Source organism: Elgaria multicarinata, chromosome 7, assembly GCF_023053635.1.
Source record: "Elgaria multicarinata webbii isolate HBS135686 ecotype San Diego chromosome 7, rElgMul1.1.pri, whole genome shotgun sequence".
Classification (NCBI taxonomy): domain Eukaryota; kingdom Metazoa; phylum Chordata; class Lepidosauria; order Squamata; family Anguidae; genus Elgaria; species Elgaria multicarinata.
Window position 1 is genome coordinate 87,523,871 of NC_086177.1, and position 19,929 is coordinate 87,543,799.

General features: G+C 42.7%; 1 protein-coding gene across 1 annotated transcript in view; it reads right to left on the reverse strand.

Moving 5' to 3' along the window:
• The window catches only part of RGS22 (regulator of G protein signaling 22), an 81,636-nt gene that overhangs the window by 45,115 nt on the left and 16,592 nt on the right, over positions 1 to 19,929 (reverse strand). The window contains exons 6-13 of the mRNA XM_063131319.1: positions 19,191 to 19,356; positions 17,801 to 17,942; positions 15,746 to 15,820; positions 14,393 to 15,032; positions 12,185 to 12,346; positions 8,634 to 8,814; positions 8,302 to 8,465; positions 1,698 to 1,797 (exon numbers count right to left, since the gene is read on the reverse strand). Of these exons, the coding sequence (XP_062987389.1) occupies positions 1,698 to 1,797; positions 8,302 to 8,465; positions 8,634 to 8,814; positions 12,185 to 12,346; positions 14,393 to 15,032; positions 15,746 to 15,820; positions 17,801 to 17,942; positions 19,191 to 19,356 (1,630 nt within the window). The remainder of the gene's footprint in view (positions 1 to 1,697; positions 1,798 to 8,301; positions 8,466 to 8,633; positions 8,815 to 12,184; positions 12,347 to 14,392; positions 15,033 to 15,745; positions 15,821 to 17,800; positions 17,943 to 19,190; positions 19,357 to 19,929) is intronic.

A 19,929-nucleotide genomic window follows, 5' to 3' on the forward strand; every position in this document is an offset into this window, starting at 1 on the left:
GCACCCATCACTGTGCTGCCAAAATTCAGCCACGGGGCAGCAGGAGGAAAACAGTCAGTTGTGAAGTACAATGGGCAAAAAGGGCCAAATTATTCCCATAATTTCCTCCTCCGTTTTACTGCTCTACCATGAAATTGGCATATATTTACTGATCCAACTCACTGCTCTGCCTTGAAATTTGCATGCATTTACTAATCCCCTCACTTGTCTGCCTTGAAATATCTGTATCTTTACCAATTCCCTTATTTCCTCCTCTGCCTTGAAATTTGTATATCTTTACCTTGAAATTAATGTATCTTTATCAATCCCCCCACTGCTCTGTAACCAATATGTAACATGTAAATGTGGCAGTTAACAAAGGAGACCAGTGGAGGGAAGTGACAAGCATGGGGTGGAGGGTGAGCCAAAAGCATCTGGAGGCTGCTAGAGGAGGAGCTTTTTGGGTGGGTGAAATTACTTCATTGTTATGTAAAGCAGCATTTTGTGTGTGTTTTTAAAGGTGTTCCTCAGCAAGGCAAGCCCAGAAGTGGAGGATGAAATTGACAAGGACATTGACAAGAGGGGGGGATACAGGTATAATGGGCTAAATAGCAGACAGGTGGTCTTGCGCACTTGCATAAGACCCTGAAAGAAAGAGGGAAGTTTGCAAATGTGTCACCACGTTTCTAAGGACTCAGAAAATTAACTCCATTTGATGATCTGATGCCAAGGGAGGGGGAGTTTGCCTCAGTAGCTGGCAACCCAGGCAGACCAATTGCCCAAAAGTTGCTAACATAATGACTGAGGAAATGAGGAGTTCAGCCGTAAAGGTGTCTGGGATAAATGCTGGAAGCTAATGGGTGGACTGAGGGGGAAAACAAGCCACAGAGTGCCCAATTATCTGTCGAGTCAAAGAGTGAACAACCAACCCATGGTGGCTTATTCTCAGGGTGGCTTAGTGTGACATGAAAACTTGCCCACTGACTCAGACTCTTGGTCTATCTAGCGCAGTACTGTCAACGTTGTCTGATAGCAACTGTCCAGGGGTTCAAACAGTTTTTTCAGCCCCATCTGGAGATGCTGGGGATTGAACCTGAGATCTTCTGCATGCAAAGCAGGTGCTCCACCACTGAGCTAAAGCCCTTCCTCGATGTTCTGGCTTTCAGCAGAGATTCTGACTTACAACAGAGATGGCCAACCAATACCCTGTGCAGTAGTTCTGGACCTTATGGCAATTCCAACTTGATACCCGTTAACTAATTTTAATCAAGGTTTGATTAAATGTGTGTCCATGACTTTGCTCCAGAGGAAAATGTTTTAAAACAGGTTTGAAAGTGTAGAAATATGGACAATTTTGCCATCTGATGCTATTTCACTCTTTTTTATTTTTGCATGTAACGCAGGTAATATGTAACTAGAGACCTGAAGGCCTGGGAAACAACCAGAAAAAATGGGAATGGGGGAGAGGAGTCACTTTTTTAAAAAAAAAAAAAACACAACACACAGCATTCCCCCACCCCATGTAAATCCACCATTCTCATCTAGAGATACTTACCAAACCATAGATCTAACAAGAATACATAATTATAAACATAAACTCAGTATGGACTGCCATGTAACAACATCACAAGACTCAAGGTGACTGACAACAACATTACAGCATACACAGTTTTAAAGAGCTAAAGGGTACTCTGAACGTTACTCCGAATGGTACTCACTGGGATCATTTCTGCATAGGTGTACTTTCTATCTAGCTGTGGCTTCAGATAATCAAATTTGTCGGTAAATGTTGTCACATTGCTGCACACTGTTGCTGGCCTGGACCAAGGAAGGAGAAATAGGTTCAAAAGATGTTTGAGGATAATTGGCATGTGTTACACAGGAGACAAAACCAATGGGTCTACGCTTAGGAGGAAGAAGTCAGCTAATGTACTAGCGGAGGAACAGAATGAGAGCCATAGCAGCTGCAGGCATCTTCCCTCAGTGACTCACAGCATTGAAAGGCATAAGCATCATCTCCAGGCAAGGACTCAGCACCTTTCTCGATGACAAGTATTCATGACAAAATATTAAATGAAGAAGCTACTAAGGGAAGAATAAGGAGACAATGAGAGAAACTAACCCCCCTCCCCTTTTCTTGGCAGGCTCATGAAGTGCAATGGAGGAGTTACTTCAGGAGTAAAAAGGCTCCTTTGAGGGCAATGGAACATAGGAGGTTGCCTTATACTGAGTCAGAACATGGGTCAATCTAGCCCAGAATTGTTGACACTGACTGGCAGCAGCAGCAGCTCTCCAGGGTTTCAGGCAGGATGCATTTCCTCGCCCTCCCCCAGGGGATCGAACCTGAGACCTTCTGCATGCAAAGCATGTGTTCTATCACACTGAGCTATGGTCATTACTCTCCTTTGTTGCTGCACTTGCTTTTAAGAGTGTGGCTTGGAAACAACAAACTCCGCCCCCGCCCTGCCCCTCTCCTCGCCTGTGTGCTCATGAAGTGCAATGGAGGAGTTACTTCCAAGTAAACATGTTCCAGGAACATCTGCTTTTGCATCGACCCCTTTTGGGCAGGAGGAATAAGGCTCTTTGGGACAACGGGCAGTCGATATCATGACTCTCCTTCATAGCTGCACTCGTTCAGGTCCACTCTTTAACGATGCCACTTTCCCTTCCACAGCTCCACTCCACACACAGAAGGCACTTCAGTTCACACAGGCATCAGAACCATGCCGCCGAAGCCACCACAATGGAAAAAATCAGTCACAAAACAAGTTTGCAATTATGCGGTTTTAAAAGCATGAAGAACCGTGCTTGCCACGGAGAACGGCATACGTCATCTGTCACAATGTCTTTGAGGCGCAGTAGAACCAGAGTAAAAGTCCCGGTTTTATTTTTAAGGTTTTTTGTTTTTAAGGCAAGGTTTTGTGTTTTGAATCGATTTGTGGTTGGTTGCTTTGGCTTTTTCTTTTGAAAAAATCTGCTCTTGGTTTCTTGTTGCCAACTGTATTTTTGGGTTGTTGTTGTTGTTTTTCTTTGCTCTGCTTTGCAGGATTTTAACATTCATGTACTTCAGATCCCTGTTTCTGTGGCAGGATTTGCAGGTTGCTACTGATTAAGGAGAGCTTCGGTGGGGAAGTTGCTTGCCATCCTTTCCCCCTCAAATAATCAACCATCCCAACATCATCAGCTGTGACTCTGCTGCCCTGCCTGCCCACAGTGGACCCCAGTCAGTGCTCTCTACCCAGTGGGTTGTTGGGAGAAAGACAAATAGCTTTTGCCAGAGGTATAAACTGATGGAAGGCTTTCAAAATGAGGCTAAAGGTCACAAGAAATTAGGATTAGAAGAAACCTTTTTGTGTATTATTTTTATTACATTATTTTTATTATATTTCTATCATGCTCTTTCTTGCAAGAAGCACAAAACAGCTATTTATTTATTATATAAATAACCCTCTAAATGCAACATCATTTGTGTAATGTGCTACAGTGGGATCTGGTCCCATAACTGCAGTTAAAAATTATTCCACTGGTTCAACTAAGTCAGGAGAAAAGCCCCAGGACTGGCCTTCAATAAGATCAAAACCTAAGATACTTATCCAGCTAAAAAAGAACATCCAATTTACATGAACTGGTATATGGACAACATGTTCAACAATAAGAGCTGCCATGGGAATATGTAATGTATCAAAGGGCCAGAGATCAGTTCCAAATTTTATTCACACACAAATTACATAATATGCGCAAAATGTGTTGTGATTGCTTGGATGAGGCTGGTGATTCCCTTCTTGCAATCTGTGTCATTAAAATTAAAAGTGATCGTGCTTGATATTAGGGTTGTCCACAATTTGAAGTTTTTCTAAATGTCAGATAACTGTCCAGGCTCTTAATTGACTCTTTATATTTAAAGAAATTTAGCTACTGCTATGTCTCAAGTATAGTAACTTTTGGAAGAACCCAAAATGACAGAGATAGTATTTTGTGCGGGGTAACTTCCTCTTAATAAACCAAAACTACTGGTTTTTTCTAGGATTGGTTCACATATACATTTGGCTCTCTTTTCATCATACTTATAGGATTACCTTCTCCCCTCTAAGAATCAAATTCACCACTCTTGAGCCTTAAACACAGTTATAAAGGAAATGTCAGCACCAATCTTATCACTAGTTAATAATACTGACAAGGGTTCTGGTTAAATCAAAGTTTGAGAACCTGGTTAAGGAGGAAAGCTGGTTAGTTCTAATCATAGTTAAGGTTGGTGCTAATGTTTCCCTTAACTGTGGTGGGAGAAGTGTAGGCTTGGCATCAATACACATCACTCTTGGGCAACTGCTGAGGCCCAATTGCCTGAGCAAGTTCCTCAAGCACTGATACTTGCCCTGAGTATCCTACATTAGGCAGCTAGGTCTATCAGCCATTTTAAGTTTTCCAAAAATGATCCAGGGCTTCTCTATATAAGGAGTTTTCTTCATCATTGTAATGCCTGGCTCACTTGCATGGTACACAGTACGCTCTCCAACTGTTCGCCTCACACTTTTCCTGCCCTTATATTCCAGATCTCGTCAGACTACTTTTATCATAGGTTCTTTAATGTATTGTGGTTTCCATGCAGTATATATTCCAATGTGTGTTAACTTCGTAAGAAACTCCTGAGTCAATTTATTCAGGGAGAGGCTTCAGTTACAGAAAGACGTCATGAGGCTTACACTTTCTCAGGACCCAGTTCTCCAGGAAGACCTGAAGAACCTGCCCCTGCAGTCAGAGGAAGTTGCACCCATCCTTCAACTCGGAGGACTCCAATCATAAAGACACCAGTATGCCACAGTGACACCCCCCACATCATCAAATCCTGAAGCTGCTAAAACAGAGTAGGCCTCTTTAAGAGAAAAGTCCTTAATCAGTATGGAGGCAGGGCTAACCACCCTAACTGAAACCAACCCCCTACTTAAGGATCAATCATGATCTGCTGCTTGTTGGAGCAACATACAGACAAGCTTGTCTGTTTTCTTGCCACAGCATCACTTGGAGCTCTCCAAGGTGCTGTCTTCTCCTCATACCTGCCTTCTTGGGAAACTTGACTTCCCTCAAACCCTGTAAAAACCCGATCCATACCAAAAAAGGGAAACACTAAAGAATGTTCAAACTATCGGACAGTGGCACTTATTTCACATGCCAGTAAGGTAATGCTCAAGATCCTGCAAGGTAGACTCCAGCAATTCATGGAGCGAGAATTGCCAGATGTACAAGCTGGGTTTAGAAAAGGCAGAGGAACTAGAGACCAAATTGCCAATATCCGCTGGATAATGGAGAAAGCCAGGGAGTTCCAGAAAAACATCTATTTCTGTTTTATTGACTATTCTAAAGCCTTTGACTGTGTGGATCATAACAAACTGTGGCAAGTTCTTGGTGGTATGGGGATACCAAGTCATCTTGTCTGCCTCCTGAGGAATCTGTATAACGAACAAGTAGCAACAGACCATGGAACAACAGACTGGCTTAAGATTGGGAAAGGAGTACGGCAGGGTTGTATACTCTTACCTTACCTATTCAACTTGTATGCAGAACACATCATGCGACGTGCTGGGCTTGATGAATCCAAGGATGGAGTTAAAATCGCAGGAAGAAACATTAACAATCTCAGATATACAGATGACACCACTTTGATGGCTGAAAGCGAGGAGGAGCTGAGGAGCCTTATGACAAAGGTGAAAGAAGAAAGTGCAAAAGCTGGGTTGCAGTTAAACCTCAAAAAAACCAAGATTATGGCAACCAGATTGATTGATAACTGGCAAATAGAGGGAGAAAATGTGGAGGCAGTGACAGACTTTGTATTTCTGGGCGCAAAGATTACTGCAGATGCTGACTGCAGCCAGGAAATCAGAAGTTTACTTCTTGGGAGGAGAGCAATGACAAATCTGGATAAAATAGTTAAGAGCAGAGACACCACACTGACAACAAAGGTCCGCATAGTTAAAGCAATGGTATTCCCCGTAGTAACCTATGGCTGCGAGAGCTGGACCATAAGGAAAGCTGAGCGAAGGAAGATAGATGCTTTGGAACTGTGGTGTTGGAGGAAAATTCTGAGAGTGACTTGGACTGCAAGAAGATCAAACCAGTCCATACTCCAGGAAATAAAGCCAGACTGCTCACTTGAGGGAATGGTATTAAAAGCAAAACTGAAGCACTTTGGCCACATAATGAGAAGACAGGACACCCTGGAGAAGATGCTGATGCTAGGGAAAGTGGAAGGCAAAAGGAAGAGGGGCCGACCAAGGGCAAGATGGATGGATGATATTCTGGAGGTGACAGACTTGACCTTGGGGGAACTAGGGGTGGCAACGGCCGACAGAAAGCTCTGGCGTGGGCTGGTCCATGAAGTCACGAAGAGTCGGAAGCGACTGAACGAATAAACAACAAATAGTGGAACCCTGTAACCCAGGTTTCACCAGTGCCCAACAACACTCAGCCATAACCACAACAGATGCAGAACAGAACAGCATCCCCTTCTTCTCTCTCTCTCTCTGCCTTGTGCAATGTATTGGAGTATGAAATCAATGCTGCTTCCCCCCACCACACACCCATACCTCCTTTAAAGGAAAAAAAATGTTTGGAATAACTTTAAGTCCCAATTACCCCCTTTTTCTTTCATTTTCTTGCCTCAAAAACCTTTTAGTGGACAACACAATGATATGCATGTCTACTTCAAACTATGTCAGATTGACATTAGTGGTGCTTCTTACAGAGTAGCTCAGGATAGAGTGCACCAAGCAAAACAAGAGGAATGCAGCATGTGAACAGGGGGTAGCATGGGAGGGGGCTCATTAGCCTTTATGTTGGTTTGTACAAGGTATTGCAAAATGCTTTTTGGGGAAAGGAAAATTTGAGGGAAAGGAGATTGCAGGAGGAAATCTTGACATTAATAGCCACTGCTACTTCCAAGCAACAGAGTAAAATAGCTCTAAAACTGTAGCTAAGACACCATTGCTGCAAAAGAAAACTATTTTCATGACTTTGCAAACTGGAGGGACAAAGTGGGGTAGTTTTCAAAGTGAGAAAATGGTTAACAGAACAAGCTGTAATCACAGTGTAAAAGCTTTCTTTGCTCCAGTTAAAGCAATTCTGATCTTGCATTAAACAATGGGAGTAAATCCTGAATAAGCAGGTTCATCTTATCACCACCTCCCACTTCTAATGCAATGGAAATAATGCAAAGCAACATGTGACATAATACTGCATTATAAATCGATGCAATTCTGTTCACATGGTCTTGATAACAGCACCCATTTCTCTTGTAATTGCAGCGCTACAGGTTGTTGTGAGGAAGAAAGAGACATTATAAACACTGATATTGCATATTATTTGCTGACATATGCCTACTGAGAAATAATTGTAGTATCAAAGTGAACAATCCAACATAATCCCTATGTAGAGTTGGTCCACTGAAATGAATGGGTCTTGAGTTAGTCCCATTTATTTTTGTGGGTCTACTCTAGGTAGGATTTATGTTGGATTTTACTTTTTAAAATACCAACACAGCAATACCTCAGAAATGAACAGGGTTCCAGTGTGGATCTTACTCGAGAGAATGCCCAATGTAGTTATGTTCTAAGACATTGCAGAAATTTTTAAATGGCACTCAGGTGGACAATGCCATTTTTAATCTCCCACAAGGCCCCAGAGCAATGCTATACTGGACACTCTAGAACATTGTGGGAAATTAAAAATGATGGTTCATTGCCACCCACAGCTGCCTCCAGGTAAGCCTGAGGATCAACCAACCACAAAGGTGGCCCACCAAAGAACACTTTGCTGAGGACCCCCCTCAAAGGGGGTACCCTGGGGGAAAGAAATTAGTACCTTGAGAGGAGAAGTAATTGGAGGGAAGAATGCTCCAGAGGTCGGCTCCCAATACTATGGCTCTACAAGTCAACTGAAGGAAAGCCCATGAGACTGATGGGATTGCATTGGTCATTTCCCCCCATACTTTCAAACCTTACTTCAGGGCCTTAAGGATCAGAATCATGCTTTTTATTAAACTGAGATTCTCATAAGAACAAAGAGGCCTGCATGTATTACCCAATTCTATGCTTGTACTGTGGAATTTCAAAATACATCGAGACTTACATATGGCTTACAAGTTCATTAGATTTTCCCAAATGTTCAAAGAGAGAGAGAGAATCTCTCTCCATTTACTCTCTCCATACTAGCATACTTTTACCTCCAACTTAAAGGTATCCATAAGAGAACAGAGCCAAGTGCTATAAAGGTGGTCTGTGACCTTTAAAAAGTTGCACAATATTTTTTTCACATGGAGATATGAGTGCTTACCGATTTCTGTTACTATCTCCCAAATTGAATAAGGCATCACGATCTTCCTGAACAGCACTTTGACTCCGTGGCAAGACTGCTGATAATAGCCGGGGAGGCCTCTGGAAATGTATATTGACCACAGTTCCTTTTGACAGAGAGGGTGGTAACCCGATCTCACCTCCCTAGCGAATGAAAATAACGGGATGGGGGAAATAGAAAATGTCTCAAATACAATTCACTAGATCATGTTTCATCTACTGCATATCAGCTTTGTATAGATATCTTCAAGGTTATCCTATCAGAGTTTCTTAAGTTCAATTTATACAGAAGAGCTGTGTCTCAAGCCATACCTGATCATTTGTATGTGCTATTTTTGGCATACAAGATTTAGCTCTCAGTGGTAACAATGACACCATCTGTGGGAAAGGATCCACATCCATCCGTGGTTTCTGTTGCCGAGAATGCCAGATTTTCAACTTGGTACTTGTAGTCTGTATGGCAGTGGTATGAGTAACACAAAATCGGGGACCCCTAAGAGAAGGACATAAGGGAAGAGTAAAATCATCATCATCATCCAACCACCTGTTTTTTGTTTCTCATTGTGACAGTGGGCAGCATCTAGCTGTGTTATTCTGCTACTGCAAATGATGTTGCACTAGCAGAAACTAGGTTCCGAACTAGGCGCAAGGGGAGATTCCAAGTAACGTTCGCTTGTGCAACCACTGTCAGGAGTGGGCCATATGCTCTGTTAGTGCTAACAAATGTGCAAGTGCTTGCACAACTGAAAGATTCAGCAGAGCTCTGCAAGAGCTATTTGAGTTTGCAGAATGACACCTTCGGATACTGTCCAATGTTAGCCTTTGGCCATTCCTCACGTTGCCCCTGATAGACAGTGATAACAGGAAACACAAAGAGAAACAGGAAGTATTTCATGAAGACTAGATGTATGTCCTATTGCAGAGCTCCCATGACAGTTTTGCACTAGCAGCAATCTTCATTTCAATTGCAATATTCTTGTAGATGGCTTTTCAGTATAAAAATTTCCAATATAAAGTGGCATTATATCATAAACCAATGAAAGATGGAGGGAATAATCCTACGGCCATTAGGCACTGTCTAGATGGCCATAGGATTTTTTGGTTTCTGGGAACCACTCGAACCACCCCCTCCCCTGCCATCTCATAGCCAGCATGGTTCTCTCTGCTCTGGCTCCTTCTCTGCGCTCGGGAAACTGAGTGTGGAGAGGGGGGGAAAGGGGGCAGGAAGGGAGGAAATTTCAGAAGTTCCTTTATGCAGCTTCCTATGCTTCAAAGCTCCCTGGCTAGACACTCGAAATCGAGCATCGGGTGAAAACTGTAGGGCTGCCGGAGCACGGAGGCAAGGATCCCCTCTGTGCTTCATCCAGCTTGCATTGGATAGTTGGCAGCCTTAAAAATATTATAAAAACAAGACTGATAGATAAACGAACAGAAGAAGAGGGAACTAATTCAAAAGCAGCATCTTTAATTCAGCTTGGAAACTGATTGGTAGCTAGGGCAGCTGTGTCAATGCAGGTGTAATATGAGTAGGCCTGGCTGGTACACAGTTGGGTGACAGCATTCTGTATAAGCTGCACTGGCAGCTGCATTAAAATAAACACAACCTTGCTCATTTTAATGCAGCTGCCACTGCAGGTAGAAACATTGACCAATCCAGTCACAGATCTCCCATGTAATTAGTGTAGTAATGCTATAGTGTCAGAGCAGTTAGTAATGCCATAAGTCTTATGGCGTTACTAACTTTCAGTGCTCTTGTGAACAGAGTACTCAGTTTGGATATTACATACTAATGCCTTAAAGTCTTATGCCATTACTAGCTTCCAAAGCAGAAACCGAAGTGTGGTGCTCTTTTGAACAGAGCACTCGGCTTGAATATCACAGATGCTGTCATGATGTTCACTGGATGGTCTTATGAAAGCTACAGTTTCTCAGCCTAACATACTTTTTATATTGTACAATTAGGAGTTAATTAAAACTGTAGCTGCGCTTATTGGATTTGGCTATTAGTGTAGTTGCCCTGTATCTTTTGTTTACAGTTAGGTTAGAGTGCATTGGTGCCCTTGTCTTGAATAAGTTACTGACCACTTCTGCTGAGGCTGAGAAGTGTGCTTCATAAACCAAATATGAATGATTTATTAGATAATATAACTAAACCTTTTTTTAAAAATGGAACATTAGCCATTGGGCCTGTTCAGACAACACACTAAGCCATGGTTAGGCCAAGAAGCCTTTTGCAGCAAATGGTTAGTGGGCATGTTTAAACTGTTTATGTAGCCTCCATGGTTAGGAATGGTTCACATGACATGCTAAGTCATGGTTCACATGATACACAAAGCCATAATGTTTAGCTCAAAATGCTTAACCACAGTGGCTTAATGTGTTGTCTGAACAGGGTTGTTGTGTGTTTCTTTCCTTCAGAAATCCTAGGTATAACCTGAAACCTGCATAACAGCCTAGTAAAGTTCAACCCCATAAAGGGTGTAATCCAATAAACACTTATTACTTATTTATAGACTTTTTAAAAGCCTGCTTTTCAGTCCAAAAGGCTCCTGAAGTGGTTTAATAGATAAAAATTCAATAAAAACCCAAAAAGTCCCTGCCCACAGGAACACAAAAGGAAAAAGGGATGGGGAGCGGAGAGGAGAAAAGCAACCATAAGCACCAGTTCTTAAAGTTAAATACTAGTTCTTTTAATGGCCAGTTCAAGAACAGTTCAGGGAGAAAATAAGCCTGATAGATCTGGTCTTTCAATAAGCTCACAGAACGGAACAGCTTTCCATCTCATCTCATCTCATCTCTCTCTCTGCTACAGCCTGATGAAATTCATTTCCTTTCATTTCTATACTGCCCAGTAGCAAAGGCTCTCTGGATGATTTACAGAGATTTAAAAACCTTAAAAATACAGTAATCACACATAATATAAAAACAGTTTATATGCAAACATATAAACAGACAACGGACGCACATAAACCCCTTCCTAATTTTTTTTAACAATCAACAATAAAAATGAGAACTGGTGCTTGTCAGGAACAACTGAAGGAGGAACCAAATGGAGCTTGTCTTTCCAAAGGGCTGATGGGTTGGCCCTGCTTCTCATCTGCTGCAGCCTGATGAAATGGCTGCTTACCTGAAGTATACTTCTAGCTATATGCACAGTATTGTGCCATAAGTCTAACCCTACATTATATCTTAAGGCTGTAACTAAATGCAGAATTCTGTGCCTTCAACAGCATCTTTTGTCTCTCCATGCTTCCCTCACTCTCTGATTTGCTGCCGAGGCTGGTGACTCCAATTTCAGTGGGGCTGTGAATCCACTCCAGGTTTCAGTCAGAACCAGCCAGATTGTTAAAGGAGCTATCCAAGGCATTGAACTTATTTGGGGGATAGGGTTCAGCACCATGGAAAGCTCCTTTAGAGTTCTGGCTGGTTCTGACTGAAACCTAGAATCCATTCATAGCTCCACCAAAATCAGAACCACCAGCCTCTACTGCCCTAATGAAGAATTCTTGGGAACTCAAAAGCTTGCTCACCTTTTTGTGTTGTTTTGGTTAATGCTATTAAAGATATTGCCCACTGCTGCATTTTGAATATTTGTGTTATTTGCCTGTTTTATTTTGTTTCTACCAGCTTTCGACGTCACAGACAAAGAGACAAGCCTTGGCATTCCTAAACATTTACAGTTGTGTGTCTGCCTTCAATATCTTCATAGTATCTCTACAACATTTGAAAAATGTCACACTTTGCAATTGTGAGTTAGTGCGTGCATTTATTCTTTCCTCCACCCTATCTGACCCCAGCAACAGCCCATGTCTGGAGATAAAAAATAGAATGTAGTGGAATAACTTTATATTTCATCCTCTTACCAATAGAGAAGCAGAGGTTTCACTACTTCAGGTTGAATGCGTCTTAAGTTATACACATTCCACTGATCACCATCCATCAGGTGTAGTTTCTGCAAAACCTCCGAGGTAAGGAAAAAATCTCCATTGCTCGTTAGGTAGATTTTTTTCATTCTATCAAGCTGTCTTGAATAAAGGAAAACATTCACACAGAATATGCACAAATACAGGTTGGTTTATAATTGAGAAGAATCCGCCCCACCCAGTCAAGCAGTTGTCATTTGCAAACAGTAACTTTAAATGAAAAAAAAAGGGGGGGGGGAATTACATGCAGCAGAACCTATGATGCTTCTTTTCACACAATGAAAGCCAGTCTTTTTGAACAGGAACATAGGAAGCTGCCTTATCCTGATTCAGACCATTGGTCCATCTAGCCCAGTATTGTCAATGCTGACTGGCAGCTGCTCTCCAGGGCTTCGGACAGGAGTTTTTCCAGCCCTTCCTGGAGAAGCTGTGGATTGAAGCTAGGACCTTCTGCTTGTAAAGCACGTGCTCTCCTACCTACTCATGGGCCTTTCCTTAATAGTTACCCTTAGTAACTAAATCAAAGTACGAATTTTGAGAATCATGTCACAATTCACATCCACCTAGGAAGATTGCTCAAAAATGCTGCTCTTCCTGGGAGCTGTGTTGACATCTGCAAAGAACGGCAGAGGAAAGTTCCAGGGAGAGTAGGAACAAAGAGAGATCGCACCTGGTGGCAAACACAAGCCATAAAGGTCCCCACACTTTTATTTATTTTTTACAAAGCAACAGTTCTCATTGGCATATCAATTGATTCTGTAAAATCCTCCATTAGACAAAACCATAACTACCATGAGTCTACCATACAGTATTATGAAAAGCTATGTTAAAAATCTTGGGGGGAGGATGGGGGATAATGGAGTCAGTCCCTTGGCTAGGAAGCAGAGACCCAGTTTGCATGATGACCGCTGCCCACCATAGCTTGTTTAAGCCACAGTGAGCCACAGCGTATGCCAGGTGGTTTTTGAATATTCAAACCATGGCATCAGCTTGTTGTCATCTGAACCTGGGCGATGGGGGTTGTGTGAGGGTTAAACAACCCTCATGTAACTCTAGAACAGGTCATGGGGTTATGCAAGGGTTGTTTAAACCTCGCACAAGCCCTTTCTCCCAGGTTTGGACGACACAAGCCATGGCTGCGGCTTGAATATGCAAAATGGCCACCTGCATGCGCCATAGCTTACCATATCTTAAATAATCCACTTAAATAAGCCATGTGGGCTGTTTGATCAGGCAAAGAGGCCCTGATGGAGAAAACATCAGGGAGTGGGCTAGGGAGAAAGACTAGAATTTTCTATCCAACTTTCTGCAAGTTGGTGCCCTCAAATGCATTGAGCTACAATTCTTGTGATCCCTGGCCATGCTGTCGGGGATGGTAAAAGCTGTAGGCCAACACATCCAATGGGCGCCAAATTGGGGAAGGATTCTCTATTCATCACCACCTCTCTCTCCTGCTGGTCAAACATGCTGGGTTTGACTACCAATATATTACAATATATTACAGCTACCAATATATTACAAGGATGCTTTGGAAAGTAATTGGGAAAGGTTTAAAACTGTGCATTAAATTTGCCTTTATGCGCTGAACCACCCTCAGAAATTAAATTTCACCATGCTAATTATATTTCACAGTGCTAATTATAGTTAATAGTGCTAATTAAATATTGCAAATTGCCCTGAGCATAAGAGCAAGGGCATGATAAATAAGCATAATCAAAACTACAATTCATAGCTTATTCCACCCTTGTTAGAAGTGTCAAAGGACTCAAGGTTTAACTACATACTATGGCCCTATTCAGACAACACGCAAAGCCAGGATTGTTAAGCATTTTGAGCTAACCATGATGGTTTAGCATGTTGTGTAAACAGAGTTTTTCCTAACCATGGTGGCTACATAACCATGGTTTAACCATGCTCACTAACCACTTGCTGCAAAAGGGTTAGCAGCCCTAAGTTGCATCTGAACAGGGCCACAAAGTAGCTGGGTGGGAAGGTTTAATCTCCCACCCACCTATGTGTGCAGTGGTCCCAAGTCCTCGCACACTTAAATGAAACAAGAGCAGCAGTTATGATCACCTGCATGCTATGCATTTAACATTGCATAAAGTTTAGTAGCCCTCACTTGTAAGTATTAACAACAGGAAATACCTTTTCTGCCTTTTAGGATCCTTCAGGACCTTCAGTCTTTCAATATCCATCCAGAGCCACCAGTATCTTTCTCCCAAAGTTCCTCGGATGAATTTCTTGAACCTTTCAAATTCATGCCTGCTACCAATGTCATAAGTCTTGTGGCTAACACACCAGGCAGCCCTGCTCTCAGTATTATCTTTCTCCGATTTTGTACTAATTTCACTCCCCCTGTCCACTGTATCATCTTCGAGGAATGGACGGTCTTGTAGGAGGGGCTCCATGAAAGGTGGATTATCAGCTATCTCAAATATAAACACTCTTGATACTCTACTGAAGTTGACGCCAGTTGGGTTGGGTTCAGGTGGATGTCCACTGAGTATTGCAATGGAGTTTCTTAGTATATACTGAGCATAGGCTAATGAAAACTCATCTACTGTCTGAAAAGATGCAAGTTCTTGACCTTGGTCCAAGTATTCACTCTTTCCTTCCTGAGAAGCAGCTTCCCAGTCAGGCCCTAAATAGGCTCTTAACATGGTTCGTGAAGGAGTATCAGGAAATGACACAGAATAGCCCTCATCTACGCTTCTTCTGGCTGCTAACTTCTGAAGAAGTGGAATACCAGTTTGACCATGCTTCTTCTTAATCTTGGAATCTGGTCCTGCATTGAAAACCGGAGAATATCACTTTCCCAAAGTCCCCTGAGATACCAACACAAACATGCTTCCATTATGCAAAAGAAAACCACACTTGTTCTAGACCAGCCATCCTCAATCTGGTGCCCTCCAGATGTACTGGACAATTCCCATCACCCCCAGTCAGCATGGTAAATGGCCATGCTGTCTGGAGGAGATTATTGTAGTCCAACACATCTGGAGGACACCAGGTTGGGGGAGGCTACTTTAGGCCTTTGGCACTGGATTGTGAATATCAGAATGATGATTAAAGGCCTTTGGTGGCCAGTCAATTCTCCAAGCCACTGGACAGGTGTCTGAGGTGCTTTTGAGCTTAGGTGTGAAAGGAGAGGTTCTCCATTTGAAACTTGTTTGAAGAGGTAATTATTAAGTGGTTTCTGGCAATTCGAAACAGGTTGCCAAGACACTGGTGTGCTGGACTGATGTTGCTTTGAAATGAGTACTGCAGTGCCTCTCTATGTGCCTGCTTGCTCACCCCTTGCTCAACCTATATATTTGTAAAGGAACAGTCTACTACAAGAAGTGTCTTGAGCCTTCAGCATACTGTCAATGGCTTCCTCTCCAACCCCCTCCTGTTCAAGGAAATGCAAGTGCGACAGCTTCTTTGTCTCTCTTCCCCTTTATACTTTCTCCCAGTCTGGATGTAAAAGAAGAGCTCTGCACCATAAATGCCACTTACGTAAACGACTGTTGTAGACAATTGCATTGAGAATGGTAGAAGAAACACTAAGCGTCTCTTGTTGAGAACTGAAATCTAAAATAAATTAAACTAAAAGTTAAAATCATCACAAAACCATCCTTAAAACTACAGCAATCCACCCTGGTATTTTCACTCAGTCTTTTGAATTGATGACTATCTAACCCTTCCCATATCTGCATAAACAACAACAACAACATCCATGCAAACTAAGAAATGATGCAAAGAGGCCACCTTTGAAGACTTCTAGGTAACTTCAACTACTGCTTTTGGACTGCTGACCAGGACCAGTCAACGGGAACCTACCTTGCCAGTTCTTGAACAGCTTTGCTGCCTGCTAGTCCATTTCTGAGCACAACTCAAAGCACTGGTCTTTATCTTTAAGTCAAGGTGGGCAACAGATGTCCTGCAGGTCGATTGTGGCCCACCAGCAAGTGTTTTGGGGCTACTATGGGGTCCCGTTTCCTCAAAATGGCCCTCACCATGGCCACACTGCCAGATTCCCAGCAACTCTGCTGGGAAACATAGTATGCAGGAAGCATGCACCTTGCTTCCCAATAGAACTGCACTCCTCTTAGCCCACTAAATAATTGGGCAGGCTGCTGGAAAACAAGGTATATGTCGTCATCCCTACACACACATCTGCCATGTCTTCCAACAGACCCTTGCTCCCCTGTATACTGATATCGGAAAGACTGACTTTTTCTACACAAATCTGCCCAAACGTTAAGGCCATTTTCAGAGCCCCTTCTCTTGCTGTCCCTCCTTTCAGATGTAAGCTGCGCAGCGACCAGACAAACAGCTCTTTCAGTTGTGGTGCCCCACCTATGGAATGATCTCCCCAGGTAGGCCACACTTATTTCTTTTTTTGGCACCAGGCCAGGTGGGAGTAAAATTGCACAGAATCTGAATGCTCGATAGCAAGAGTGATATCGAATAAGACACCTGGTCATCGACCTGCAATGTGTTGCTATTGCTGAATTCCAGCCTGGACAACCTGTCTTTAAGACAGTCATTAGCATTTAAGGTCATCTTTTATTAAAAGAATAGAAATGGTAAGAAAGACCAAGTAGGGCTTTTGTTTCTGGAAAGCACAGCCACTATCCTCAAGCACCCTCTTTTGTTATATTGGATGAAAGGTCAGTCTTTCTCCCATAGCAAGTAGTATCTTTTCTAGTCCTTATGAGCAGTGATATCATTGCTTCTGTCTAAACTGTATAAGTACCTTCAATTTTGGAGAGTCCAGACTCTCCCACTTACCAGAGGCGTGGGGCCATGCTGCTGAAATTACTGAGTGCCTTACCCCCAGGGGTAAGGTGCCACACTGCTTCTGAAACCACAGAGTCTCTTTTCCCAGAGGAAAGGCTCCTGCTGAAATCACTAGGCTTCTTGCTTGGCAGAACAAGGTGCCATTAGTGGGTGCCTTGCCTCCCCTAGTCAAAGCTCCCTGTTTTCCTTCCTCTTCACTGAGACCAGGAGCTGCAACACACACTAGTTGCTGTCTGCAGGTAAGGGCTTCAGCCCAGGGAAAGGTGTATTGCTTTTAGAGGTTCCATCCCCTTCCCCCCCCCCTCTCTCTGTGTGCATGCTTTAAGTCTCAAAAAGACTCCTTCTCACAGTCTTGAATCTACCTTTAGGCCTCCATTTGCTCAGGTAATTCCCCCAAAACTAGCTTGTGCATTTGAGTCTGTGTAAACAACAATAAATGTGGTGTTACCCTCTTCAATGGTGTAGATCTCTTTAGGTGAGAATTGCCTTCTTAGCCATAGACGCTCTATTGCCAATGTCTAAAGATTCCTTATAAGCGGGTGGGTAAGTCCTGTTAGAATATGTACAAGTTTGTACACTACACAGGTCTAATGAGAGCACATCATGTAACAACAATGGGACATACTTCTGAGTAAACATGCACAGGACTGTGCTGTAAGTGAGAATAAGCAAACAAACTCCCAGCAGCTGCAATCCTATAGACACTTACTTGAGACAAGTCTCATTGAATTTAATAGGTTTGTAACTTATCTGTGTTGTTAACATTACCTTGATATGAAGATGACTTTGAAGATGTGATAGAAAAATGAACATGGGAAGATGTCAGGGGACGTGTAATAGAATCTGTAGTGATCATGTGCTCACTTTGCTTGGCTAGAGTAAACCAATCCTGTGTCTGGGTGACAGTAGCCTATTAAATAAAAGATTCAACAGTATAAGTATCAGCCTTTAATCATGTTCCTCTGGTAAGAGCTATAGTTTGGAGAGGAAAAGTCTTAATTCCTTTGAAATTTCTCTGAATAATAATGAAGGGCTATATAAGTCAGGAATCACAAGGTAGAATCTAACAGAGCAATACAAGATGTGAATACGAAACCATGTAATTACACTATATTCCCATTAAACCATCTAAAATTGGTCATCAATTGCTAAACATGGTATGAATAGAGAGCTTTGGCTATTGGGCGGTATAAAAATGCAAAATAAAAAAGTGCTACTGATATGGCTTCTATCAGACAAAAATCCATAAATGCGTATCTTGCTGACCATCAGCCATGAGTATCTGTATTAATCTCCTTAACTGCACCTCAGCATATCATGTGCCCCAGTGATGAACATTCAATCCAATGTCTTCAATCTCAATTAGGGGGTGACATAATTTTATTCTTCCAGGGCTCCTGCATCTTTAATGTCTGCATCCCTAGAAGAAGTTCAGGCTTTCCCCATCGCTGCATCTCCATGGTGGGAGAACCTAATCCAGTCATTTATGCCTATCGTACAGCTGTTTAAATGCCCAGGGAGCTGCCAGAAGAAAGGGGCACAACTGTATTCCACACAAATAAACAATAGGAAAGCCAATGTGCTTTTAGTGGCTAGAGCAAGGGGTGGAGGAAACCTTTTTTAATGTTGTGGCCCTCATTCCCTTGAGGGAAATCTCTCCATAAAAGTGGGAACAGCCAATGCCAAAAGTGGACGGAGCCTCAGCTGGCAATGGGCAGTTTCTTTCTGTCATTTTCTCTCTCTCTTACCCTTTCTCCCCTTCTTTTCCCAACGCCCCCGGTATAGCAGTTAGGTGCAAATGGGGCCTTTTTTCTCAGCCTAATTGCCCTGTTGGGCCAACGAGGGAAGGACATGTGCAATTCTCCACCCCTGGTGTGAAGCGTTGGACTAGGGAGACATGTGTTCAAATCTCTGCTCAGCCATGAAGCTTCCTAGGTGTCATTTGGCCAATCAGTACATTTCTCAGCCTAACTTATCTCATAGGGTTGTTGTAAGAATAGAATTGGGAGGAAGGCATATATGAGCTTTTTGGAAAGATGATGGGATAAAAATGGAATGTTAAGAAGTATGTCCCCGCATGCCAAGCCATGCCACCCTATTTTAATCTCAGAACTACCCTCTAGGGTTCCCCTGTTTAAATCACTTGAGTTTATTTTACCTGGCCAAGAGAGACGTAGAACTTTTTCATAATCAAATCATCTTCATTTTCTTCCAGGATATCTGGAGGTGGTGGGCTTTTTCTGAACCAAGGGTAATATTTTTTATCTATAACAAAATTGACACCAGTTTTGCTCCACTCCACCTGCGATATTAGTTTAGCTAACCTACAGAGAGGCAACAAAGATCGTAAGGTCACTTGAGGTTCTCCATCTACCTTTAACACTATCATCATCAAATACTATTGCTCCTTTAAGGAAACCAAGATAATTTTTTTATTAATCTACTGTTCTAATTCTTTCATCCTATTCACAGCTTGAAATGTTTTGAAGAGCACTTCAGCAGTCAGATAGTGTTGCCAGGATGCAAGCCAGAGAACCCACCTTCTCTTTAATGCCTGCTTGCTGGGTATGATGGAGGTTGTAGTCCAACACATCTAAAGTATACTGGGCTAGGGAAGGCTGCTTTAATAGCTCTACAATTGTAAAGGAGGGTGCATCCCTGAGTGCTTCTGCCCTATTTAGTCCCCCTTCCCATCTGCTGGAACAAGGAGGACAGCAAGATGGGGAAGTGAAAAGGTAAGCCACCGGCCGTGGGGAGGTGTTGAATTGCAAAAGCTGCAGAAGTGCCTCCACCTCCACCTGCATGCTGCTGCTTCAAGGGACAGAAAAAGAATCTGTAGTTTTAGCTTGGAAACCCCAGTGTCAGGTCATCCTGGAGGTAGGCAGATAGCAAGCCAG